Below are 27,022 nucleotides of genomic sequence, written 5' to 3' on the forward strand. Positions count from 1 at the left end.
GTTGTATCAATGCATAAGATTTTTTTTTAATAAACTTTATTAACAAATAAAGAATATACAATTGCAGACAGTACTATACTCGAGGTGCTGGGGCAATGCATAAGATTATGAAAAACAAAAACTGCATATGACATCATCTGGCAACAGGATCTTTCACTCGCTTGACGTACCCCCAAAATTGGAGGGTAGCATGTTTCCTTTTTGACCAATCGGAAGTCTCGATATTAAGTGGGTGTTGTCAGCTAACCTGCGGGAGGTTAGCCTTGTCAAAACTGGGCACAATTTCAAAAGCTGCTAAAGTTTCTTATTTGCAATTATGACACCCTGGATATACGTCGCTAAAGTTACTTTCTCCGTATTCTCTTTTTTCTTCATCTAGCGGAAGGTAAGAGACAAAACCCGAATTTTTATCTATATTTTTTCCTCTTCCGCAGTAACATTATCAAGCTAGCTAGCAATATTCCCCTAAAGAAAGCTAACGCAACTATGTTTATTAGATTCTTAAACTAATGAGCATAGAAAAGACCCTTTTATGTGTTTTGGTTTGTGCTGAACGCTTGTTTGCTTCTATATTTTAAATTGGACAACATTCTGAAACAATTTGAGAAGCTAACAGCTAACCGTTAGCTTGTGTGATAGGTAGTTAAAGGTAGATTAAGGGCAAACATTTCCTATGTAATATTCAATAAACTTTTATTAGGTTGAATGTCTTTTACGTGCATACAGTATTGGGATATTTTAGAAACTTAAAACAACCTTGAAGTTGCTGTTAGCCGGCTAGTTTAGCCTGTTACATAATGCTGAAGTTGTGCATTTGTAACTTCGCATCATAGGTGTACACACTCAGCAGATCTAAGCTTTTAAAGTTGATAATTAGGTCACAGTTGTTATTACCCGAGTCATTTTGACATCCCTACTATGTTCTAGCAACTCACTCACCCTGTTTTGTTACAGTAAATGCTTCACTAGAATGACTTTCTGGTGTTAAAGGAGCGAGAAAAGATTTGGAAGCAGCATTAATGAAAACTCTGATTCCACACACATAGCGTGTAAGTTTTTGTTGTCTTTTTTTAAATAGTGCCTTTATTCTTCTCCCCAGGTGCATTCTACAATTATGGAGTTTTAAAACCAGGAGCGTGAGTTTTGGGGGGGAAAGGTGGCCTTTCCCCTCAAGTTGGATGGTTGGGTTGCTGGACGTGGAGGTCAGGGGTTTTTGAAATTGTAGCCTTTTTTTTTTTTTGTAAATGGTTGGATAGAAAAACTATTTTTGCAAATTTTTTGAGATGTACATTTTTGTATGAAGCGCATGTTAAGTTTTGTATTTATTGAATTCATCATGCCGGTGTGTGCTGCAAGCAGCCTGGTGTGTGTTCGATCCTTGGTCGAAATGGTGGACTGAAGGGAGCTACGGAAAAGGCTCTTGTGGTCGCTAGGGTGCAGTGGAACCTCAACACAAGCACAATTCTAGCACTCCAAACCACCTCGACCGTTTTCAGAAACTTTCCTCCGAGAGCTTCTTTTTGTTCTGCATAAATTAAGTCTCAGTGTTATTGGTTTGTTACGACGTGTCTTGTTTACAATTGTGGGTGTTGGGCTGTCAGAAAGACTCTGTGACAGAAGCGCAAGAGAGGATTTATTTTCTTTGAAAAGGTCAGGATGAGTCTGGCACTTCTGGACTGCACCCCGAAATGCCGGTCCCAGCAACACGCAGACCAGGTGGTGGCGGCGCTAACCAGTGGCTCCGAAGGAAAGCTTCGGGCGTTCCTGGCTTCACACTGCCACAACGCAACCAGCCTGCGCGATGCGTTCGGTCGCACGGCCCTTCACCTGGCGGCCTCTGTGGGAAAGAAGGCTCTGCTGGAGTGGCTCCTGGACGCCAAAGGGGCCGATCTGATGTTGAAGGACAAAGAGTCCGGCTGGAATGCGCTGCACCGCAGTGCCTTTTACGGACACATCCACTGTCTCATATCGTTGGTCAAGGTATGTGTTCACGGATTATAATCTCTTTTGAATTTTGGAGATTTTCTACAAAGTGATCTCTTCCTCTAATTTTTTTCCCCTGCACTTTGCGTTGCTGTAAACATAAATTTCTTTGTTAATTCTCAAGTGAAACTAAAATGATGCAACGCTGTTGTTTTTTGCTTGTTTTTTTTTCAACTTTGCCTGAGAGCAGGACAGCAAGACCAAATCTCTATAGTTGAACCTACAGTAGGTCAAATTAAATTCATGCATTACAAGGGCCTAGTCAAAGTCCAGATCTGAATTCAATTTGGAATGTGTGACAGGACTTCAGTCTGATGGAGTTTGAGCCATTTTGCACAAAACAGCAGAAATTTATGTTTCCAAGTCTGTAAATTTGTTGACATATCCCAAAAGAGTTGCAGAAAAAGGCCATTCTAAAAAAACATCTACTCAAGCAGGTGGGAAAAAAAAGCAAATGGAAAAAACTTTATTTGTAGAGAACAAAATGAAAACCATTTAAGTTTTTTTTCCCTCTTATTTCTGTGATTCTTGGTGCTGATATTAAATCCTAATAAAAATCGGTGATAATTTGACAAAATAAAAAAAAACAACATAAAATTGAAAGTGAAAGAAACGATAAACAGAATAATGTTGTAACACAGAAGTTGGTTGGACTAATTTCTTCGAAAGTGAATATTTTTATATTCATTTATCTTCTCTTTAATTATTGTTGTTATTTTTTGATTATGTGAAGCATGGTGGACCTTTGTCCACCCTGGACAAGGAGGGTCTCTCTGTCCTGGACCTGACGATGAAAGACAGACCAGCACATGTTGTCTTCAAAAACACCAGTAAGAAAATCAGAGGCATTCTGCATCGTCCACTTTTGGACATTAGACTATGTTTCCCTTGTAAATGAACATGTTTTTTATTTAGCTGCATGAAAGAAATACATCAAAAGTCATCTTCTAATAATTAAATAAAACTTCACGTAGAGACAGAGTTATGGCTGTTCTTGTAATGATCTTTCCTTCACTGCAGACCCATCAGAAGTGTACATGTGGGGAAGCAATACTAATTTTAGTCTGGGCCACGGGAACCAGGACAGCCGACATCACCCTGAGCTGGTGGACGTGTTTGCCAGGACCGGAGTTTACATCAAGCAGGTAAGAAAACTCCTCACTTCTCAGGAGAGATGGACTCATCATTTCCTGCTCACTGCGCCGAACATGACTTCTATTGCACCTTGTTTATCAAGAGATTGCCGACATATGTTACATCAATGTTCTTTAAAAAAAAATTGCACTTGTGCTTTGGAGATAAGTTGCAAATGAGGGTTAGTAGATAACCACTCCCCTCCCTGGAGCCCAGCATTACACAACCTTCTCCTTAGGGTTCGTCAGCATGTTTTTTTCCCTCATGGCTGACTCATGCTACCCCTTGCTTTTGAATTTGCAACCCTTGGGAATTCTAATAATTCTAATAAAAAGTATTAAAACTTTCAAAGAATATCCTATTATCCTAATAGGATATTCTTTGAAAGTTTTAATACTTTTTATTTTTCTTCGATGGATTGCTAGCAAGCCACTGACACTTACTAAATGAGTAAATGTTCTGTTTTTTTCAAATGTGTTATGTTAACTGTCTCCTGTGGTCTGGTCTCAGTTTATGATGTAGTAGATTTGGGTTGAACAGGAACTGTTTAGAAATTTGAGTTTGCAGAATCTGTTCCCTTTATGCCTAAAAGATAGAAATCTGAAATTTGAGTTTTAACATTTTAAACTAAAAACACACCTTATCCTTAGGGAACTCTCTTTGCAGATTTACACAAGATTTGGATCTTTTTACTGAGTGTTTCCAGTAAATCTTTTGGCACACAATTTGACTACACAATTTGTCAAACCAACTGAAGATGTTAAACTTGTGAGGGTGGAGAGTTAACACTTGAACCACCAAGTTCAAGGCTTAACCACAACCAGATGTAGTCAAACAGAGCATGAACGCCAGCGTTTTGTCAGTGTGGATGAAATCTATTGGCGTTTGAGGTCATTTACATTACTAGGTGTAGATTAGACTCTTCTTGAGAGGAAATTTAATGGAAAGCATTTTATCATTTGCTTCATTATCAGCAATCTGTTTGGAAAATTAATTTCACCAGGCAATTAACTGCTAATAAGTTGTAGATTTGTGTGCAAAAGTACCACTCGACAAATTCCACATTAGTAAAACAGATACTAAATAAGCTATAAAGTTTTTTTGTTGTTGTTATTTCTTCACAACTTGTGGAAGTGTTTCCAGGTAAGCAGTATTTTGCTTGCAAATATCGAGACTGTTTTGAATCAAATAAATAATTAATCTTTAGCTATTTTCATGTCCTTTTATTAACAGAAGAAACTTTCTCTACATGTTTCTTCCCGCAAAACGGTTTTCTAAAATTCCCCGTGGGTCGGGCAGATCCGATATCGTGGCCACACAATGACCTGGCGATGCGGAGTGTAGGCTTTGTCTTCCTAACCTAATCCAGCAGGTGCTAGAGGTTAAATATTAATTCCACAAATGACATGCTTTTAATTAAATGAGCTACGCCGTTGTGCACGCGTATGTGCGAACATCCACATCAATGAGATTCTTCAGGAAACATCCCTGCGCTCTAGTGAAGGCTTGAGGGGCCCAATGTATTAATAATGATGTTTGCTTTTCCACTTGTGCCCTGGCCTTTTATTGGCGTAGTGTTTTTAATGTCGCTACATGAGAACTTGGCTGGTTGTCGCGGAGGGAGACACACCAAAGCCTCCAACTACGAGGTCAAAGTTCGAAGTATTGCCCAGTTACAACAAGCTCGCCCAGAATATTGCTTTGTAAAACTACAAGAAGCAATGAAAAATCCTAATTATGTATTTTCCTCCTGTAGGTGGTCGTGTGCAAGTTCCACTCTGTGTTCCTGTCTCAGAAAGGCCAGGTGTTTACCTGTGGACATGGACAAGGTGGAAGACTGGGTCATGGAGATGAACAGACCTATCTGGTGAGGTTTGACTCATCACTCAGCACTTGGTCACATACCTTTCTCAATAACTACTGAAAAACAGTTATTCTCCTCAGTCATTACTCCTCCTATGAGCACAGGAAGGTGTAGATCTTGATTGTTATAAAATTTGTGTTTTACTTGTTTTGGGTTTTTAAGTTTCCCTTATGTTGAGGGACAAGATAAGAGAAGTGTCGGTGCGTCCGCACATTCTTAAAAAATCATAACTTCATATGTCTAAAATGAAGGCCTTAAAATATCTTAAATTAATGTTAAGAAAGTAACTTTGCCTTAAGTGCATTAATCACAGGTCTTGAATTTTGTCCTGACAAGACTATTTAATCGTATAGACTATTGATTTATTTTCTCATAGAACTTTTCTGTCAGGCAAAATTTTCAGTCACACCCAGACATCTACATTTTGTCTGATGCTGGACGATTGAGGCTACCAGTAACTCACTGCTAACATACCCTAGCTAGCTAATTAGCTCACTTTTTTGCTTCTGTTGTAAGAGCAGATTTAGCGGCAGTTGTTTGGATGAAGTTGTTACATTTCTGTGGAGACAGAAATGGTCTTATTTTTTTTTTTGCTCACAATGGTCTTAAAAAGTCTTGAATCTGAGTGATGGTATTCTATTACATCCAAATATATTCTTATTCATTTACCTTAATTGCATTTTATTTGGATATTTATGTAAAGATCCAATGAAATGAAATGAGACTATTATTGAAAACCCCCTTTATTTAAGAGACGTTCACCAAGTGACTTGCTTAAAGGTTATTTTCAAAACCTTCATCTAAAACCTGACAGAGGTTGTCCCAGCGTTGTTTGTCCATGCCCTCAATAGATGGCAGCGTGACCCCTGCAGTCCTCTCAGCTGACCTCACAGCTATTCTCTGGGCCTTTTTGTCTGAAACGTTGCTTCTGTCACGTCAGAGAACGATGCTCTATCAATGGTGCCTTTGTGGAAAGTGGAGAGAGCTGCAGGACTTGGATGCAGCCTTTTTTAAGGTGTGGAAGTTGAAAATGGGGGTTGTGTAATAAATCAATATCCCGAGCTTTGGACACGTTAAGGCTCAGGGTAACTCTACAGAGCTCAAATTTTCCTTTTATGAAGGAAGAAAGCGGTTGTTCAGAGAACACCACAAGAAGTCATTTTTCTCTCTTTGACACAAGCCATGTAAGAGTTAATAGGAGGATTGTTGGAACTAAATGGAGGGCAATCCTGCAAGAAAAGCTGTTAGACACAATAAAGGACTTGAGAGTGTGGCGAAACTTCACATACTGGTCTGCTCATAGACCAATCTAAGACATCAGTCTTTTCAACAGTTAATAACTTCATTGTTTTGACAAGTTATTGCATCCAATCAGAGCTTCAGCTACTTTGTAAGAAAAACAAAGAAGGGAAAATAAAAAAGGACTTAAATTTCAGTCTCTACAATGCAAAGATGGTGGAAGCAGACCCAAAAAGCTCTGTAGTTATAATTTGAACAACTCCAAAGTTTTTGTTCAGGGACTGGGCACGAATACCTGCCACACTTTTCATATACCGTACTTGTAAAATAAATACCATGAACTATTTTTCTCTAAGTTCCTTTTTAGTCATTGATTTATGTTGGTCCATCAAATCAAATTCTTATAAAATACCTGCAGCTTGCTGTTGTAGTGTGACAAAATGTGGACAATTTAAAGGTGTAGACATACTTATGAAGGCACTCTGTTTGCAAATACATATTGACTTTTTTCTGTTTTGTGATTTATTTAAAAAAAAAAAAATTCTCCTTTCTGTTTCAAGGTTCCTCGCATGGTGGAGGGTCTGATGTCCCACCATTGCTCTCAGGTGGCAGCAGCTAAAGACCACACCGTGGTGCTGACAGAGGAAGGCTATGTTTACACGTTTGGTCTCAACACCTTCCACCAGCTGGGCCTGACACCTCCCCCTGCCTCTGCACATGCTCCTAAACAGGTGGGGAGGGGGGAGGGGGGGGGGGGGGGGGGGCATCTGACCTTTCAGAACAACCCCCCCAAAACATGGGTCATGGCTTTCCTAATTTATTTATTTTTTGCTTTTGTTTCACGTCATACATGTGCTGTTTTTTCTTTTTTTTATGTTATTATTATTATTATTATTATTATTATTATTATTATCAGGTGTTCTCCAAAATGCTGAAAGGCAGGGCGGTGATCGGAGTTGCTGCAGGGAGGTTCCACACGGTGCTGTGGACCAGAGAGGCGGTGTATACAGTGGGACTGAATGGAGGGCAGCTGGGTAAGACTCGGCACTGAAATCAACAAAACCATTGAAACTATTTTCAGATGCAAAATATGACTGAACTGTCTGGTTCAATTGGGACGAAAGCCTCAAAATGTGGCCACACAAGTGTAAAAATGAATCGAGACTGAAATATTATGCAAAAAAACCAACCTTGGAATTGGAGCCTTGAATAATCTTTTTTTTGTGTGTGTATTTTATAAAATAACTGATGAAAAACATTAAGTATGAAATATTAAAATGCGTAAATGTGATCAGTGTGTAGCTAGTTTGGTATATTTCCGATGGCGTTTTGCACCGCTCTGTGTCTGGTCTCTAGGTTACCTGCTCGACCCAAACGGGGAGAAGTGCGTGACGACGCCCCGCCAGGTGTCGGCTCTGCACCACAAGGATGTCGGCATCGCCATGGCAGCGGCTAGCGACGGAGCAACTGTGGTCGTGACTGGGAAAGGGGACGTTTATCTGCTGGCTGACTACCAGTGCAAGAAAATGGCTTCCAAGTAAGAAAAAACAAAAGTAGTTGTAGATATCTCAGCTTGTTTAAAAAAAACAAACACTTAAAGTAACTGTGATGGATTTTTTTTTTCTTTTCAGGCAGCTAAACATCAAAAAAGTCTTGATCAGCGGTGGCAGTCTGGACCATTGGGTACATCCGCAGATCTTGAACGACAGCGGAGGGGAAAAGATCGCCATCTTGGCATTGGATGAAGCAGGGAGAGTAAGTCAGGGCTTCTTGCACACATATAAGCTGTTTACATAACTCCAGAAGCCTGAAGGTACAGATTTTAAACGCTGTCCTACAAACACGACGGATCCTGTTTTTCTATATTTTTATCACCGCCTCACTTCCTCTATAGTTATCCAACCCTTTCTATAGAGTTTAACGGGGGAATCTCTAAAAACAACCGTACCTTTATGGTCCAGGTGTCAGCGATGACTAAGAATTGTATAACTCTCCTGTCTCCGTCAGGTGTTTTGCTGGCGTTCGTCTGGCAGCGCGGTGAGACAGTGCAGGTGGGCGTATCCGCGTCAGGTTTTCATGTCCGACATCGCCCTCAGCAACAACGGCATGATGTTTGTGACTCCCGACGGGGAAGGCTTTAGCGGCGTATGGGCCGGGGAGTATAAAAAGTACGAAGAAAAAAAAGGTGAGGAATGACCCCCCTCTGTTCTCCCATTTAATTACATGTTAAAATCCACCAATGAAGTGTTGTGGTTTATTTAAATGCGATGCTTAATCTGCTCCAGTTCTCTTTCTTTTTATATTTTTGTCAGAAATTTTATGTTGCTGACCTTCTGATTAGATTTTGTTGTTGTTGTTTTGATTTGTTCACTTTTTACCTGGTTAAGTTTTGCTGAACTGTTGATTTTTCCAGAGGTCAGCGTGGAGGTTTCTGGGCCGTCGGACGCTGGCACCATGTATGAGCGAATCCGCCTGGAGAAGCTCCCTTTCGTCCACAGAGCCGTCAGCATCACAATGGACTCCAAAGGACGAAACTTTGGAGTTCTTCAAGCTGACCCCAGAACCAGGTCTGAGATCAACCAATTCACAAAAAATTGTCAAACTACTCATCCAAACAAAGTGAAGTAGTAGGGGGGGGAGAATTTTTCATTTCTTTCAGATTTTTATTGAACTTTTCCAGAGAAATGCAGATTCAGTAATGTCTTGCTACTTGGGGAAATAAAAGGCAGTTTTTAAGTTTTTACAGGTGCAATTTAAACAGCCAACAGAGTGACTTTTTAAAATGTTGATTTAATGGATGTGGTGAGTGAGGCGTCCAAATATGATGTTGGCTTTTGTGCCTAGATGAAGCTGTTCTAAGAGTCACTATTTCCTTCGTCAGAATGTAGTATTAGTATATAGTAATTTCTCATTATGCTGGCTGATTATGAATTTGTCACAGTGTTGACAGTTATAACTCATTAACTCATGTTTGTTTAAAAATATTTGTGGTTCATTATTTTTTGCACCTGTTCAAACATCTTCACCAGTTGTAAACAAGTCCTCTTATTGAAAAATCTGTGTACCTTTTTCTTTATTTTATTACTTATTCTTATATTCTTTAAATGCAATTGTGTTGCTCAAAGAAAATGAGGAATATTATCTCCTATCTAAAAGCTGGGCCAGTTTATTTATTTAAATTATTCTTAAACTAATTTAAGTTTTTATTTCAGTGTGGAAAAACACTGAATGTATATAAGTGAATTCTAATTATCCACATGGTTCCATTATGTAGGTTTAATCGGATTTCATACATCTCTGGATATGAATTAGATCCATTTGTTTAGTAAAGTGCTTTTTAACTGAATTGAAATTGAAAATGGATCAATTTCAGTGGAAAGTATGAGCTTCAGAGTATTGGAGATAAAAACAAAAATACAAGAAAAAAAATGCGTAGTTGATTTGTTGAGAAACAGAAGCGGGATGAGAAATCTCATCTCTACCAATAGGAAGATCATATTTTTACTGGTCACTGCGCCATCTAGGGGTGGAAACGGGGACGTTTTGAGACATTTGTAAAAGGAATAAATGTTTAGAAAAGTGCAGCGCCACATAAGGAAAACATGCAATAAGAATTGTGACATGTTAACTTTTGAAAAGCTAGATGGTGTCTTTCTGCTTTGAGCTCATAGCAAATATAGACCAAATATAATGAGCAGCACAGGAAACAAAACATCAATGCCAAATGTATTTATTTATATAGCACATTTCCCACAGTTGGAACATTTGCACAAAGTGCTTCACAAAGTAAATGAAGGAAATTTGATGAGTAGTAAGTGAAGCATGGATCAATATATTTGATGTATGTTTTCTTGATGATTTCGATGATGGGATTTGAGAAAATGTGTTGTTTGTTTTCTGTAATTGATGAGTGTATTATGTTTTTGTGATGTAAAGCACTATGAACTGCCTTGTTGCTGAAATGCTATACAAATTAATTAGATTTGACTTTAATGACTAGCTAACTTTTACTGCAATCAAGTCAAATCTTCGAGATCTTCACTGTTCAGTAAAACTGCGACAGCAATAAACTTGCAGTATGTAATCATTCTGAAGACCTCGGCACCATATTGTCATGTTTCTAACAGTTTATTCAGCTTAATTTTACAGATTAAGATTAATCTTACAGATTAAGGTGTAAAAATCTTTATTCCTATGATTATTGTTCAAAATGGCTTAATTCCAATCTGTCCAATGTCCAATAAATCTAAAAATGTGTATATTTTTGTTTTTCTTCTCTGCGTCTTCCAGTTTGTTTGAGGTGCCCAGCATCTCTCCGTCTTCCTTTGCCCAGCACTTCCGGAGTCTTCTGGAGGAGGCCGACGAAACGGACAGCATCCACGACGTGACGCTTCAGGCCGGCGAGCGCAACTTCCCCGCTCACAAGTACATTCTGTCCATGAGGTCCGAGTTCTTCCGGAAGCTGTTCATGTCCGAGCGCTGCGGCGTTAACGAGGAGCTCGACAAGGAGGTGAGACGGGGCGAAGATGCCGTCGGTTGTGACTTGTTCATTCTGGAGAAGATCGCGGCGGACATGCTGGAGTACGCTCTGCACTTCATCTACACGGACTCTTGTGAGCTTCTGGTGCCCGGGGCTCGACCCAGAGGCTCGGTGATGTCAACAGGCCAAAACCAGGTAAGCAGAGAGCTATATTTCTTAAATAGTTTTTATTTATTTCTTTTAGGGACAAGATTTTGTTTTTTTTTTGCGGTTAATGTGAGAATTGAGCAGCAATTAAAGCCTAATCCAATATTATGTTTCTTAAGATCTATCCCTGAATCAGTAAGATCACAGAAGAACACAATATTTTTACTTATGAAGGCTGTTATGACCATGTTGACAGGAGATGAGCTTCCTTTTTATACATTTGTGTCAGACTATATTTCTCTGGAAAGTTTTAAGATTCAGAATAACAAACTTTTTACAGTAAAGTTTGTTAGTGTCGAAGTACCTGAGGACTGAAATATAACGAGGACATTGCTGTGAGTGTGTTCTGGATTTGTTACATATCTTAAATAATTTGTATATACTCTGTAATTGACTGTTGTTTTTTGAGTTGTTCAATTATATACATTTAATCTATATATATATTTTTTAACAGTTTTTTTTTATTCAAACCTACATAGAAATATAATCCAAGGTTTTGTTGTTTTTTTAAAAAATCTGTGCACATTCTTAAAGTCCTTAATTCATGTATATAAAATTAAGGTTTTAAAATATCTTAAATGAATTTTGAAAAAGTAAGTTCACTTCAAATATGTTAATCACAGGTTTTAAATGTTGTGGTGATAAGACTATGGAGTCTTTTTTTTATTTTTATTTTTTATTTCCCCTCAGGACTTTTCTGTCAGTCAGAAAAGTCCTGAGTGACAGAAAACATTTAAGTTGCTTCTTTATTGCTTTCTGTGACTTGAGGTGGTCAAGGCTACTGGTAACTAGCTGCTAATATATTCTTGCTAACTAGCAAGAGTATAGTTATATGTCTTTACTAGCAATATCCGGTATTGCTAGCGATTTTGCCTTGTTAATATTACTTGCAAGGCAATATTATACCCTTTCTAGCTAGCAATGTACATTAGCAGCTATATCAGCAGGAACCATTAGTTCTGGTTCCTGGAGTAGAAAAACTGTCCAGCTAGCTCTTTTTTGTGTCTATCATGGTCTAAGTGCAAATTTATCACCACTTGGTTGAATGACGTTCGTCTTTGCCATTGGCTCACTTCTGTTGCCATCCCCTTTGATGCTACATTCATTCTGGCAGTTAAAGTTGTTTCTTTTGCATATTTCTGTCATGATACAGGTCTTAAATTCCATCCATAACGGTCTTAAAAAGTCTTAAATTTGAGTCGCTGAAACCTGAAGAAACACTGCCAAGCTTAATATTCTTTTTTTTTTCTTCTCCCGTCTATCTTTGGGATTCACCTGAACAAACCGTTTCCTCTGATTGTGCCAGGCTTATTTCATTTAGACTGTGTTCCTCTGTCTCTGCTGGCCAGGACTCTGAGCACGAGAGGCTTATCAGCAGTCTGCAGGACCTGGGGTTGAGAGGTTGCTCGGCCCTTGAAGTGTACCAGTCCCTTTCCCCTTCAACCAAAGGCGACGGCAACAAGGCGAAGAACAAGGGATCCAAGTTGAGCAAAAAGGGGAAGGGAGGCAAAGGTGACAAGACCAGGGCCAGCGAAGGAGGGGCCAACCCGGTGAAAACCTTACAAGCTGTGGCTAAACATCTGGGCCTGGGGAGCCTGTCAGCACGGTGAGCAGATGTTTCCCCTCTCTAACACAAAGGCAGAATTGATTTAATTTCATCAGTTAAAATATATATATATATATATATCTTATTTAATTATTCCCATCCCTTCAGGCTGGATGGTGTGAAGTATGAGAATGGAAAGATTAACGTTGTACAGAAGAAAACTGGCAGCAAGCCCAAATTTTTCCAGAAAAAGTGGTTTGTATAAGAGTTCATTTTAGTTGTAATAAAAGTTTTAAAAAAATGGATGGTAAACAATTAAGTATGTACTCATATATGGTATTTTTTTGTGCAGCTCCTATCTTTGTGATGTCACTCTAAAATCTGATGATGGGAAAGAGTTTCCCTGTCACAAAAGTGTCCTGTGTGCAAGACTAGGTAAGAAACTAAGAATGACTGCTGATTGGTCATTTTTCCTTACAAATTATATACTGTGTTTTATTTTGCATACCTGAATAAACCATTCAGTTTGTCATGTGTGTAGGATATTATAAGCCGTATTATTTTGTAGCAGCATCTGTATTGAGTGCCTTACAAAGAACTCCCACTCTTTGCTTTATTGGGTAATCATATGATAAGTATACACAGAATAGTGAAATAAAAGGATGATTGCAAATTATTTTCACATAAAACCATGAATACAACTGTAGGCCAAATTTCAGATTAGTGTTTTTGTTTTAAATCCTTCCACAATAAATATGCACTACTTGGTGCTTTTTCATAAAGTTACAGCAAAACCTGGTTAATGTTGTCATTGTAACACGTCTGTTCAGACATTTTCAACAATTTCTGAACATTTTTTGCAAATATTTTTATCCTCATCCAGCATGTTTCTGCTTTGTTTTTTGTTTTTGTTTTTGTTTTTTTTTGGTCAGAATACTTCAACAGCATGCTTGGAAACCCCTGGATTGAGGTTTGAGATTTGATCAAAAATAAAGTATTTCTGTATTCTCTACCCGCTGAGCGTTTTCTTTAGCAGTTTGGCTGATGACGCTGCTGTGCTCCGTCACTCAGGCAACGTCGTGTTCAGCTCTGGAGATGCCCACCAGCTCAGAGATCCTGCAGGTCATTCTGGAGTACATTTACACAGACGAGTCTCCCACCATTAAAGGTTCTGACTCATATTTTGATTGAGTTTTTCTAACGGTTGCCGGATTGGGGTTGCTCATAATGGCTTTTATTGTTGCTTGTTCTCGCTCTTATCTCAACAGACTCTCCCAATGTGGAGTTTGTGTGCAACGTGCTGGTTGTGGCTGACCAGCTGCTCATCACGCGGCTGAAGGAGATGTGCGAGGTCATTATCACCGAGAACCGTACGTTCTTTGTCTTCCACTGTTTCCCGTCCACAAGAAGTGCTCTTCTATTCTAACCTGTGGGTGTCTTTAAAGGTTGTTTTTTTCATGTTAAAAGAGCAAATTCATTTGTTTTCCATTAGAAATTTTAAATTGGTTTAAGATTAATTCATGTTAATACAGTTTGGGTTTTTTTCCAGTAGGTATTTGGCTAATTTGCATATAAGCTGTTCAATCCAGGCAGTTTTTAATGTTTGAAATTAGTAGCTGGAAAGCCATTTGAGGATCAGAATGTGAAGAAATCCTTTGGTTCTTTATTAGACTTTTAATTAATTTCATGTGTTTATTTAACAAAGATAAAAAGGCAAAGTGAAGAAGCAGTGCATGAACAGACTCTTGATTTGAATAGACTCCCTTTAGATCGTAGAATAGTTTGGTTTACAGAGGAGTTCATGATGGACTCAGTTACAGCAAGACACTCGGGTCATCAGCCTTCAGCCACCAGGATTCATTTTGTTTCAAATTAATGCTTTTGTTTTTTTTGTGGGAACAAAACTGATTTGTGGGAACATGCTGACTTAGGGTTTTAAACACTTAATATTTGGTTGTTTTAAAGAGTGTCCTTTTCTAAAGTTCTCACTTTGCAGAAATTAACCTTGATGTGACATTTCAACCCTTCTTGCCTGCCTTACTTTGACCTTCCAGGGTTGGGGGTCACTTGCAAAAGAGTATTTCTAATGTCTTTCTTCCCTGGCAATGTTGCAGACCAACATATTCTTTCACATTAATGTTATAAACCTGGGGTTTCAAACTGTTTGAGAACTGTAAACTTTATTTTAGTTTAGCCTCCTGTTTTTATGCATAAAAAAACACTTCTGGGGCTTTATAGACATGTTTGCAGTTATGTTTTCTGGTTTACTACTTCCTCATGTCACACTCCCCATGCCCCACATTTTGAAAATCCCTTTATTTTTGTACTGCTTATTCATTTTTTATTGTTATTTTTGCCCCAATATTTGCAAAGAAATAAGTTCTGAGTTGCAAATTCTTGTTGATTAATGGGGTTCCTACTTGTTGACGCAACTGTAACTTGTAGCTTTAGACATAGTGTGACAGGTGTAGTGAGTGAACGCTGTTGGAACAATACATAAACAGTTGTTGCATTGATGCATATCTCCCCCCTTCCCCTCAGTGACCCTGAAGAACGTGGCGGTGCTGCTGGAATTTGCCACCATGTACAACGCGGAGCAGCTGAAACTGTCCTGCCTGCAGTTCATCGTCCTCAACATTGGCGCCCTGCTGGAGTCGAAGTGAGAATCTGAGTCAATACGACAGCTTAGTTTAGCTAATTCGTACCACCTTATCAAGTTTAGTATTTTTAATGGCAAAGAAAAGTAAGCTTAGAGCTATAGAATCTTGTTATTTGTAGTATTTAACTTAATTCAGTTGGTATTTGATTGAAGTTTTGTGTACATTTGGTAAAACCTTTCTCTATTTATATCCTAACATTAATATCAGTGTGACATTAATGTTAGAAATAAAAGTTTGTGTGTGTTAACTCCTTTATTTGGTTGTGTTGTCCTCAGGGCTCTGGATATCCTCAGTGAGGAAGTCCTCATTGAGCTTTCTGCGGCTTATAGACGGGCGGTGAGTTTCATACCAGCGCTCCATGCTGTGTGCTCCTTAGGCTTGTTACTAGATAGATGATTGTTTGGACTGGGTTCTGGGAAGCTTTGAGGCTGAATCAATGCCTTTTTTCTCTAGCAGCTTTTTCAGTTGGACAGAGGACATTTCTCTCCTCTGATCCACACACAGCCCAAGAGAGAGAGATTTATTTTAATGTTAATCTGAAAGAAAGCAAAAAACACAACTGTCTCATTCATTACTTTAAACAGCCGTTGGGTGTGTTTTTTTTAGTCTGTTGAACCGCTTGTTTTCAGATCCCTGCTATGCAAAGGCGAGTTATCACGCCGTATCCCGGAGCACCAGACCTTAGTGCGTATGAGGAGGAGGACTTGGACTTGGCGTTCAGCCCCAGACCAGAGGGAGAACTGGATCAGACTTGCAGGTACACCAAGCAATAAATACACTAGTTAATACACTTTTTTTTATTGCGCTCAATGCATATGTAGCTTTATTCAGAAATTGCAGTAGGAAAGGTTTGCAGTTTTATCTGTGCCATAAAACGCAAAAAGGTTCCAGTTAGAATCTTACATGCACTCATCATGGGAATGAATGCTGAGGTTGGGATTTTAATGATTGATTTTGAACAGTTCTTTTTCAGGGCATACTGATTCTACTGAAAGATTATTATTACTAGTAGTAGTAGTAATAGTAATAGTAGTATTTGCTTTTGTGTCAACAACTGGCAGCAGAAATGTAATTGTTATTGTAGATCGGAGCCTCACAATTTGCATAGAGCTTCAAATGTATATACTCTTCTTTTTTGAATTTATGCAAATGTTTATTACACATAAACCTCTACTCCTCTGTAGGCATTAATAAGCTTATTGCAGAATAGTGTTTGAATATATGATCACTATTTTGGCAGAATTTTATTTTTTAGGCACTTTAAAAAAGATTCCACAGATGTTTAATCAATTTGAGGTTATGACCGTTCTAAAAACATAATACTTCTCTGCTTTATGAATTTTAAAACACAGATTTAACGTAATTACAATGACGGTTAAAAAAACCAAACAAATAAAAGTCAGATTTAAAACTGAAATACAATAATTATTGAGGCACCTTTATTAAAATAAATTAAACTATCTGGATATTGAAGACAACAGGACAACACTTTCAAGTGTCTGTGTTTTATCAAATAAATTGGTTTAGTTTTTTTAAGTTAAATATTTAATTTCTAAACATTATTCAAATACAATGAATTCATCATGAAACCAATTTTTTTTTTCTTCTTTTTGTAGAGTAGTCCAATCACTATCTTGTCTGTCAAAATAAAATTAACTATTCTACTTTCAAGCCAGTGTGGAAAATGGTTCCAAAACCCCAATTAATTGTTCATTAAAGTGAACTAAAAACACCAAAGTATCGCGCTATATTTAAAAGCCTGTAAACGACAGTTTTTATATTTTATAAACACACTCTGCAAAACAATATTCTGATCATATTTATTCATCTTCCGTTCTCAGAGAAGTCCTGTTGAAGAAGGCAAAGGTGAGGGCAAAAAAGAAACCAAGGAGACGCTCTGACAGTTCAGGAGGCTACACACTCTCTGAAATCATTCAGAGCCCTCCTGCTGCAGGTACACGCGCACACACACACACACACACACACGTTTGTACCTGTATTTTGTACATTTTGCAGCAGGTTGTTTTGGTAAGCTGCCTTTCTTCTTCTTTTTGTCCAGCGGTGTCTCCTGTTCTGGTTAAGACGGGGAAGGCCAACTCCACAGAGTCTCTGCAGGAAGTCCTCACTTCTGACTCAGAGGGCAGCTACATGGCAGTCGGCAGTCCCAGAGACATGCAGTCTCCTGTCTTTCATGACAAACCTGAGGTTATTTTACATCTTTGTTAAACTGTTGCCTAGAGGAAAAAAATAACATTAACTCTAGTGGTTAATACTTTAATTTCTGGTCATAGTTCACCTTAAGCTTTTAAGCGCTTACATTCTGACAGATTCTTTAAATTGTATAAATATTCTTGAGTGTGAATTTCTAAAGCTACTGCTAAATCAAGTAATGTTCCTGGTTATTTCTGTAGGATGAGCGAGCGTTCAGTCAGAGATTAAAGACTCCACCCAGCACTCCAACCTCCCTGAGATTCAGCCTTCCTGTTCTCCCTCCAACTCCCCCGACCTCCATCCCCAAAGACCTCCCCAAGCTTATTGCGTGGTAAGGAATATTTTCTCCATGATTTTATCGCATTTTATCACTTTTTAATCGAGACTTGGTAGAACTATATCTTAAGGCAACTGAAATGTAGATGGTGGATCTATGGCACCGTTTCCTTGATGCCAACGAATCTGTTTCTACAACCTGCAGTCCCGCTCACGCACCTCCAGTATTGGATCTGAGAACCATCATGGATATGGAGGCCAGCTCTCTGCAGACTCTTGGTGCAACTCCAAAAAGCCCCGGAGTGTAAGGAGACGGCTTACGTACTGATTGGATCAGGGCTGGAACGTTTATTTGTGACAAATTGATTATTGGTATAATCATCAACTGTGTTTTAGTAATCGATGAATCATTAACTGGAGAATGCAAAGTCAAAACAAGGCCATGTGCTTGTTTTTTTCCTCCTGTAGGATGTCCTAATTCAGCTCAAAGAAAAATATTGTCAGCAGTAATTCAGCAAAAACTCCATAAAAAACATGCACATTTTGGATTTAAAATAATAATAATAAGAAAAACTTCTTTGTAAATCTTTTCTACCAAGAACTCCTCAAGTGGCAGGTTTAACTTTAAATGGTTCAAATCCTATTTTTAAAATATATGTGCTTTTGCTTTTCATTTATTAATTGGTAAATCCAAAAATAATCAACAGATCAGCCCTGCACTGTATTGGCGTTACGTTGAGCAGACATGGTTAAGCTTTTCACATATTGATGTTAGAAGTATCTGTTTAGCTGCAGATGTATCCTTTGCTGTAAATAATCAAGTGTACACTAGATGAATGCTTTGTTTTTTTAGGCAATAAAATATTACATCTTTTAAGGCATTTCTAATTTTGTTTTAAAATTTTTTATAAATTCCAAATTGTGCCAATTCATTAAGTTGATTAATCGTCTGAATAATCGATAACTAAAATAATTTAGTTGCAGCACTAGAGCAGATGCATTTACACAACTAGACATGGTGTTTTTAAGATTAATAAAGGCATATGTGCTACATTACGTTTAGATTTCATTGTCCTAATTCAGGTGTGTGTGTGTGTGTGCGCGCGCATGTTTTTCTGTGTGCATGCAGGGTGACCTCCAGCGTCAAACACTCTACCGTTTCCTCCAAACTGTCCCAGAAGCAGAGGAAAATGTTGGCCATGGCCAGTAGAGAGGCCATTGTGGACTCGCCTCCATCTAAATCGGTTCCCATAGCGACGCCATCCAAGAGCAGCGAGAAGGCCTGGTGAGCCAACTGACTTAAAAAAAAACAACAAAAAAAACTTTTTAAATTGTGCTTTTATTGTGGATGTTTGTGGGACTCTTTTTCTCAACTCAAAGCTTTTTGTCTTTGTCAATATTCCAGTATTTTCTATTGCATTTTCTGCAGGGCAACAGCTGTCCAGTCCCCTCCTCCTTCATGTTCATTTCGGGCTCTCGTGGAGGAGGAAGAGAACCGTTCAGCCAGAGTGGGTCACCCGGGACCCCAGCGGGTCCAGAATGCCCTGGGGACCTCCGCCAGCGCCACGCCCGCTGCCCGGAGGGTCACGTTCAAAAACAACAAGAGCGGCGAGCCAGAGAAGCCCACTGGGTGAGCAGAGTGCTTTCACATGACTACGCATGTCACCATGGCAACAAATTTTTACTTAAATGAATTGAATTCTTTCTAAAGAACATTTAATACTGGTACAGGAAGATATTTTAAATATCCAAAATAAAACTCAACAACTAAAGTTGATAGATAAACCCTTTTTCTTCCCCACACACACACAAGACACCATAAATAAAATCCATTATGAAGTCTGCAAATAAAATATTAATCATCAAAATAGAAATTTCTGAGCTCAATTGAATTCATCGTGTGACTTAATGGCTTATTGACAGGCCTACACATTATCTAATTTAACTGGTTCAAATATAGGCCTGTCATGCTAATATATTTACAATACTTTGTCCCTGAAGTTATCGTGATTAACGATAATATTGTTGTTTTTGTGAACGTTTTCAAGTAAATGTCAATAGTAATGTCATAATAATGCAAGATCACGTTCTCAAAGATCATCACACTTTAGTTGTAATAAGCATTCAACACTGGAACTGGAAAACATTTTAAATATCAAAAAATAAACACAACAGAAAAAACAAAGTAATTTATGAAGTCTCTGTGAACAAACTAAAATAAAAAAAAAACAGGTTAGTTGAGACAAAAGCACCAGACTGAAAACTTCTGTCATCCAGCTTTAGGTAAAAAGAGAAACAACAATAAGTCAGGAAAATGTAAATTGAGTTATTTTTTTATTTTACCATGAGATTAATTGACTTCTTGCTTATTGTGACAGGTCTACAAGGGCATTTTTTTTTAAAATCCTACACATAAGTTGGCATTGACATGAGTAGATCTTCTTGTTTTTTCTGCTGATTTCCACTTGAAGGCACTGTTGAGGTATTTATCACGCTGTCATCACAGTCTGTGGTTTTTATTTTCATCGCACTGCATTTCTACTTTATATTATTGCTACTGGTGGAGTAAATATGCTTAAATTGATCCATTATAATTGCGGATCCAACGTAGAAACATCATATTAACATGAATGTAGTTTTTATATTTATTTCAGAGCAGGAAAACTAAACATTTTTCAGACAAATTTTCATAAGAAGTGGTGGGGAGGAAAAAAATAAAAATAAAATGCCGTATGTTACTGGTGGAGTCGTTGACGTTAAGTGCTGGGGTTCCTGGAGGTTCTCTGCTTGGGAGGCATGGAGTGAGTACTCCGATCTGGGTGACCCCGATGCAGCTGGGTTAACCTGCCCGCGGAGTCAGAGTCACCCTAACCTTTACAGCCTCTCTTGACAGCTGGATAAACACAGTACACACACGCACGCACACACACACACACACACACACGATATCCTGATCCGGGGAAAGGTTGTGCTTTGCTGTTTATACGCCATCTGACCCCCAAAAGACGTATGATGTGATTATCATTTGTTTACTGGATTTGAAATCTCCTGCTTTAAGCAGTTTTCATCCTGGATTGTAACAAAAAATAAATAAATACACAAATAAAAAAACTTATTTCTGGGTGCTAAGCAGCTGTAGGACTCAATCACAAACGATAGGGGCAGTCCTCACGTCACCACGGATCACGCAGAGCAGAGAGCCGGTTTAACGTGGAGTCAGGAAGCCCTGGATAATCTCAGCCGTGCGTTTCCAGACCCACAGTCCGATTCAATAGAGATCCCTCTCTAATCTTTGATTTGACATTTTTTCCGTCTTATGTCTTCAGCGTGTGCTTCCAGGGGAAACTCCTGGTCGTATCATTACACTGGCCTGGCTGCAGTATCCATATAACTGAATGCTTCTGACCACATTTATAGTGCTTTGCATAACCACTCATACCTCTTGTACGTTTTTGCTACATTACTGCCAGGAAATTCAATTTATTTCATTGGGATTTTTTTTGGCGTATAATCATGAAGTTGAAGAAAAACAATCCCAAAAATATGAAAAGTTTGTCATGTGTTTGCATACAATTCCTGAGTGAGTCAATAATTTTTAATATCAATTTGATAACCAATTCGATTTATTATATTTGGGAATATTTTTGCTGAAAGATGGACCCCCTGCAAATAATTTTATTTTCACTTTTAGCAGGTTGTATGCTCCAAAACTCTTCAAAGTTGACAGGAAATTTGAATGCATCACTAAGGGTAACAAAGTGTTACTGGAAGACATTATTAACAATACTTGAACACCAACTATTAAGTCTCAAAACAGGCAAACATAAATAAAGTACAATAAAGATTCAGTTTTTGCGCAGATTGACTGAAGGAGTAAAATTAGTCAAGGTGTTGCCACGCAACTGTCAAAATCCATTCCGCAACCTTATCCAGACGTTTTGGCACATAAATGAACGCCTGAGCTAAAGCGAAGTCGGAACGAAATGCGAGAACGATCGCCATCCAGAAAATCTGTATAATCTCTGGTATGAAATGAAGTCAAAGCCGGGAGTAATCAGGACGTCCCTCGTAGCTCGGTGTGCAGCGCTCTAACCCATCCTGTGCGTCTCCTCCCACGCCCTCCTCCCCCTCAGGCCGTGGGTGCTGGGCGCCGTGGGCAGCCCCCCCCTCTCCTCCCTGGTGACCTTCGCCTCCATCGTGGAGGAGGAGAAGCAACAAGAAGCAGCGTTGATCCGCAGCCGAGAGAAGCCGCTGGCGCTCATCCAGGTAGACAACAAACGCACTCCCTCGCTCCCGTTTTGATTCTAAACTAGGACGACATGGTGGTGGAATGTCTGCTCCTTTTGTCTGCAATCTGTTCCCGTCTGGCAGATTTATCTGTTTAACATCTCCGTCTTGCGTTGCCGTCGATGCCAGACTACTGCCACTGCCTTCACTAAACACTTTTTTTTTTCTTTCCTCCCCATGTGGCTTTCTGGTTTCCATTATCTTAAACGCTCCTTTACCGCCATTAGACTTTCACCGTCAGCGTTTCCCGTTTTCACCCACAAGTCAATTGTGCTTTTGCTGAACACATTATCCCATCTCATAATCTGTGGGATGTTTTGCTCCCCCCTCCGTCTCCCTCTTCCTGCAGATTGAAGAGCGAGCCATTCAGGACCTGCTGCTCCACTACAAGGCGCGGGACAACCCAGACGAGCTGATAGCGGTGGAGACGACGTCCAGAGGCCCGATGGCCGCCCCAACCTGGCACAAACACTAACGACGGGCGAACATCAGCATACCGTCGGAGCGAAGAGTTTGAATCCAGATCCTCCCCACTGTGTGTTTCTGCTCTGCTGCTGCTCCGCGTCTTGTTTATTTCAACTTGAGAGAGCGACTGCTTCGCGTGTCACAAAGCGCTCCCAAAGCAAACGTCTTTTAGAGATCGTAGTTCTCAGCGAAGCAGAAATACGGCGCAAACAAATTTCCTTCATAAATCTCCTGTCGTGTGAAGTTGCCAAAGAATCAGGAGTTTAAGCTGCAAAGTGGTTACAGACTAAACAGGGGGCTTGCGTGTGTCTGATAAGTTTAAGTCCTTGGTTTAATTATGAAAATTTAAGAGTGCCAAACAGCAGCTGGCAGAGCTTCAGCTGTAATTAGTGGGATATGTCGTAGAGGTGCACCGATCGGCGTTCTCCGGCCATTACCGATTTCTTTCTTCTTCTTTTTTCTCTTTTGAGGTTTGAGTTGCTGATTTAGATTAGTATCCGTCAACTAAACAATATAGGCCATACAGAAATGTGCTGTAGGTTTGTTGGTAGATGTAATGTAGTAGTTGAGAAAATCCAACGAAAAATGAAGGAATTGCAAGTTTACCCTTTTCTGCGTCAAAGCACAAGTCCTTCACTTTTACCTGAGTTTTCACAAACTGGAACTGCATCAGCATTTCAGGCATTTAATGAATCAGAAAAATTCTGAATTTTCTTTTTTCTTTATGCATATTTCACCAGCCGTCTAAGGAGAGGTCGGCCTTCTGATCTTGTCAAATTGATGGATGTGTCCTTTTTTCTTTTTCTTTTTGATGACAGATTTGCTCAGCTGTACTGTCCCCAGTAAACTATTGATTATAAGATCAGCGTCCACAAATGACAAGTAGTGTAAATACATGATTTTATATAGTTACACGTGAATGCCAAACAAAGTGAGAAGGCATATTGTTGCGACGCTGGTTTAAAACTGTGATTTAGAGACGGCAGCGTGCGGATTTAAATCTTTAGTTCAGTAAATAAAATGTTTCTTTTTTTTCTGGAAGTCATTGTGAGTTTGGTACTTGAGCTTCAGAGCACATAATCTCTTTACCTACCAAAAGTTTTTGTTTTTGTGTTTGTCTAAGACGTAAGGATGTGAAAGCAAAACTGGCATGCAATAAAGTAAAAACTCATCTGTTCAATGAGCTTCGCGTGTATTTTTATATTTTTAAGTGATTTAGATTAAAGCTGACTTCCATTGTCTCAATTTTCCATCAAAACATCCAATTGGTGTTCTTTTTTGTCGGAAATAAAAAAAAACATTTATCTCCCTCCCCCCCTCACATCTCATCATGCTACATCGGCCCTGAATGAGAGCGGGACCATTATGAAGTCTCGGTCTGTGATTAACTGTGATGACCCTGATCTCGGCAGAGGGGATGGTGATTGAGGGATTTTATTGGCCGTAATTGAACACGGAACGTCGCGTCCGAAGTCTGAGAGAGACGACTCATGGGGAAAAATGTTAATGACGGATTAGGATGTATTAGCCGGGGCAGAGATGACACATTAGTTAGAGGGGCAAACATCTTCCTTTTGACCTCGTGCTAATGCGATGTGCTGGGCGATTTATACTTTTTCAAGTGGACTGCTCATTGTGTTTGTGCTCGGAATGAAAATGTCGGTGTACAAAATGTCCTGAAATTGGTTTATTGGGCAATAAGGAGCTCTCCTTTAATGCGCATTGCTACCGTCAGTCCTCAGATTTAAAAAAAAAATTTAATACGCGCGTCTTGGTTTTTGTCACAACCCGTTGGATTATTGTTTAAATTATTGTACGTTGGTAATATAAACTGATTTCAAATTTTGCTAAAATGGTCAAATAAACCATAAAAGATATACAAAATATATATTTTTTAATTTTCAGGGACAATTCTTTTTTACATATATATACATTTTGAAATGGCGGGGTTGTTTGAGGCTTAATAAATACAATATCAGAGATTAGGATTTTAAACAAGGACATTTTCTTTCATTTTCATCAATTCAAAGAGCAAAATTCATGTTTAGTTCTAGTTGAATTTCAAAATCCTCACTACAAATTATTGGCAAAGTACACAGATGAGCAGCTTTTTGCAATGAAGCAAAGAGCTGTTTGAATAGCTTAGCAAAGCTGTTAGAAATATTCCCCCACATTGGACACTTTTAATCACCACTGCACTCTCGACATTATTTTTCAATGTCTTCAACATAGCCATCTTTGGTAATTAGGAGTATACATTTGTGTTATGACCCGCTGCTTCATAGTCAGTTGATGAACTGGAGGTTTTAGCCTATCAGACACAAACTTGACTGTAGGCGATTGGTTGAAAAGGTCTTCAGTTTAATAATAATATTAAGTTCCTGAGACACAGCCATCTTTTTTTTTTTTTTTTTCCAAATCCATCCAAAGATTTTCAGCTTTATTCACTACAAAAACCCCCCACCGAATCATACCAAGTAATTTTGGTCTATTTTCTGGTGAGAAAAACAAGATATTTGCACTGAGATATAAGGCAAAACAAGTTAGGCAAAACTAACTTACAAGTAACTTTTCAGTAAAATATAGGAGATGAAAAAGTAGTAGATAAAAGTGAAATAATCTGCCAGGAATCTGGTATTTATACTGGCAGATTATTTCACTTATAGCTAATACTTTTCCAACATTGTCAAGGATTCATTGACTTAAAGTAAGCTCCCATATCTTGCTAAAAAGTTACTTGTAAGTTAGTTTTTAGCAAAAAGGATATGGACTATTATTTTTGGAAAGTGACTACAGGCTTGCAGATGGGATGACGTTGTGTTATTAAATTATCTAAATTAACCAGACTAGACTTGGTTGAGGAGAGTGAATCTTTCTTGGCGCACACAGAGCCTCTGCATAGTGTAGCAAGATGTCGATATATGGTATTGCCACTTTAGCAAGGGGATGAATCTTTATTCTTTACTTTGGATCACTTATTCAAACGAGTTATAAAAATTGTTTTGTTTTATTCAGTTTCCTAAGTTAACTTTGCATTTCACCTGCTTTGTTCAAGTACTAAAGCCATTAGCTCTTTGTAGCACTGTTAATCAACTTTTGTTGCCTCTTTTTGCTGTCCGTCATACTGAAAATGCATTAGCCATTAGCAACATTTAGAAATATTCAAGCAATTTATCCATTACTTTTAGCTGAAGAAACTTGAGAGATTTTTTTTTTTTTACCTCAAAGCTGCACAGTTTTTAATGTATTCTTTACTGCACCATATCCTTGCACTGCTTTTAAATGTCAGATCTGACTTCATATAGATGTATGTTATCCAGGTTGCTCCTCCGTTCAGAATATCTGTCCAATCCTTGGTTCCAGTCTTTTCCAATTGAGCCATATGAGTACTTGAGAACCCCGGTGGGAATCGCTGCTGTAGATTTCATTAGGGAGAAACCCTCCGAGATCAATCCGGCATTATGCAGCATTTGAGAAAGCTGAGCCCCTCCCTTTTAAGAGCGGGACGAGGATAATCCCTGGTTATTCAGCTTCCCTTCCAGGCACATAGGAAAGTCATAGGGCTGTCCTCCAGATGGTGAGGATAACTCCAGGATTAATTTGTTTATGGAGGAAAAGTGACGCTCCAGACGCCCCGCAGAACAGCTGCCACATTTCCAACCTGCTCTGGCTGGAGAGCGCCAGGTTGCAGCCATTGCATCAAGGTTCAGTCGTTATTTATTCAGCCATCACTTATCAGGTAGCCTGTCGGCACCAGACAGTCAGTTGAATAGACCTGAAGTCGAGCTTTGAGAAGTTGCGTCCTGTCCGGGCGGAAAATCTAATGAATCCCTTAAAATGATGCAGAAATGGCCTAATAGCTGGATAGTCATCCTGATTTTGCGAACAGAACTAAAGCTTAGACTTAATTTAGAGACGTGTATTGAAATTAGTAGAAGGTGGATGGATTTCTCTAAAATGTGTTGAGGAAATGTTCAATTTGTTCCAGCTGGATTTATGGGGACAGAATTCTTTCTAATGTTATTGATATAAAAGCTGAATTCATGTTGTATTGAAAACTTTAACGCATAAGAAATGAAATAAACTCAACTAAACAGCAATATATCGAATCAATCAAATTGTATACAGTATATTTGATGGAAAATCAATATAATTTCTCTTTTCCATACCATTTTCACAAATCCTTCATTGTAACACTTAGAAATAACATTTAATAAAGGAAGCAGTGTGATATTATTTTATGACTGGCTGGATACTACACTGTGTTTTACTATTTCATTTTTTGTTTGCATAATATTCACAAAAAAACCACAATTGTAATTAGGGATGTACGATATTATCAGCATGGTAGCAGTAACGGCCGATATTAAAACTTAAAATTTTACATTGGACATCGGCCATTCCGCCAAAATAACTCACCGAGGCGTTTTCATCCGACAAACCAGTGACAATGCCTGCAGCACATCGTCAAATTTGCACTGTTTGAGGGTTGTCATTAGAGAGAGAGTAAATGTCATGATTAAATTTGACAAACATAACTCAAGTTGAAACTGTTACATCATTTTCAACCTTCTTTGTAGCATTTGCATTTGGTAGCAGGCTAAATTGACGAGGATAATGCAGTGATTTAATCCCACAGTAGAGAAAGCCATACAGTTTCAGTAAGTAGG

At 38.7% G+C, this 27,022-nt stretch overlaps 1 protein-coding gene across 1 annotated transcript; it reads left to right on the forward strand.

The window, feature by feature from the left end:
• The first annotated feature begins 221 nt into the window (after positions 1-221).
• Positions 222-23,610, forward strand: ibtk (inhibitor of Bruton agammaglobulinemia tyrosine kinase). The gene is made up of 29 exons (XM_028017142.1): positions 222-385; positions 1,100-1,980; positions 2,717-2,813; positions 3,004-3,128; positions 4,874-4,984; positions 6,781-6,951; positions 7,137-7,254; positions 7,577-7,757; positions 7,852-7,975; positions 8,228-8,405; positions 8,634-8,787; positions 10,511-10,895; positions 12,257-12,513; positions 12,622-12,708; positions 12,806-12,888; positions 13,386-13,423; positions 13,525-13,621; positions 13,722-13,823; positions 14,995-15,112; positions 15,389-15,449; positions 15,743-15,870; positions 16,955-17,067; positions 17,173-17,318; positions 17,525-17,655; positions 17,806-17,904; positions 18,730-18,885; positions 19,030-19,230; positions 21,734-21,866; positions 22,237-23,610. Exons 2-29 carry the CDS (start codon positions 1,657-1,659, stop codon positions 22,360-22,362), a joined length of 4,044 nt encoding a protein of 1,347 aa, XP_027872943.1. The 5' UTR covers positions 222-385; positions 1,100-1,656; the 3' UTR covers positions 22,363-23,610.
• Positions 23,611-27,022: the final 3,412 nt, after the last annotated feature.

This window comes from Xiphophorus couchianus, chromosome 5, assembly GCF_001444195.1.
Source record: "Xiphophorus couchianus chromosome 5, X_couchianus-1.0, whole genome shotgun sequence".
Lineage (NCBI taxonomy): Eukaryota > Metazoa > Chordata > Actinopteri > Cyprinodontiformes > Poeciliidae > Xiphophorus > Xiphophorus couchianus.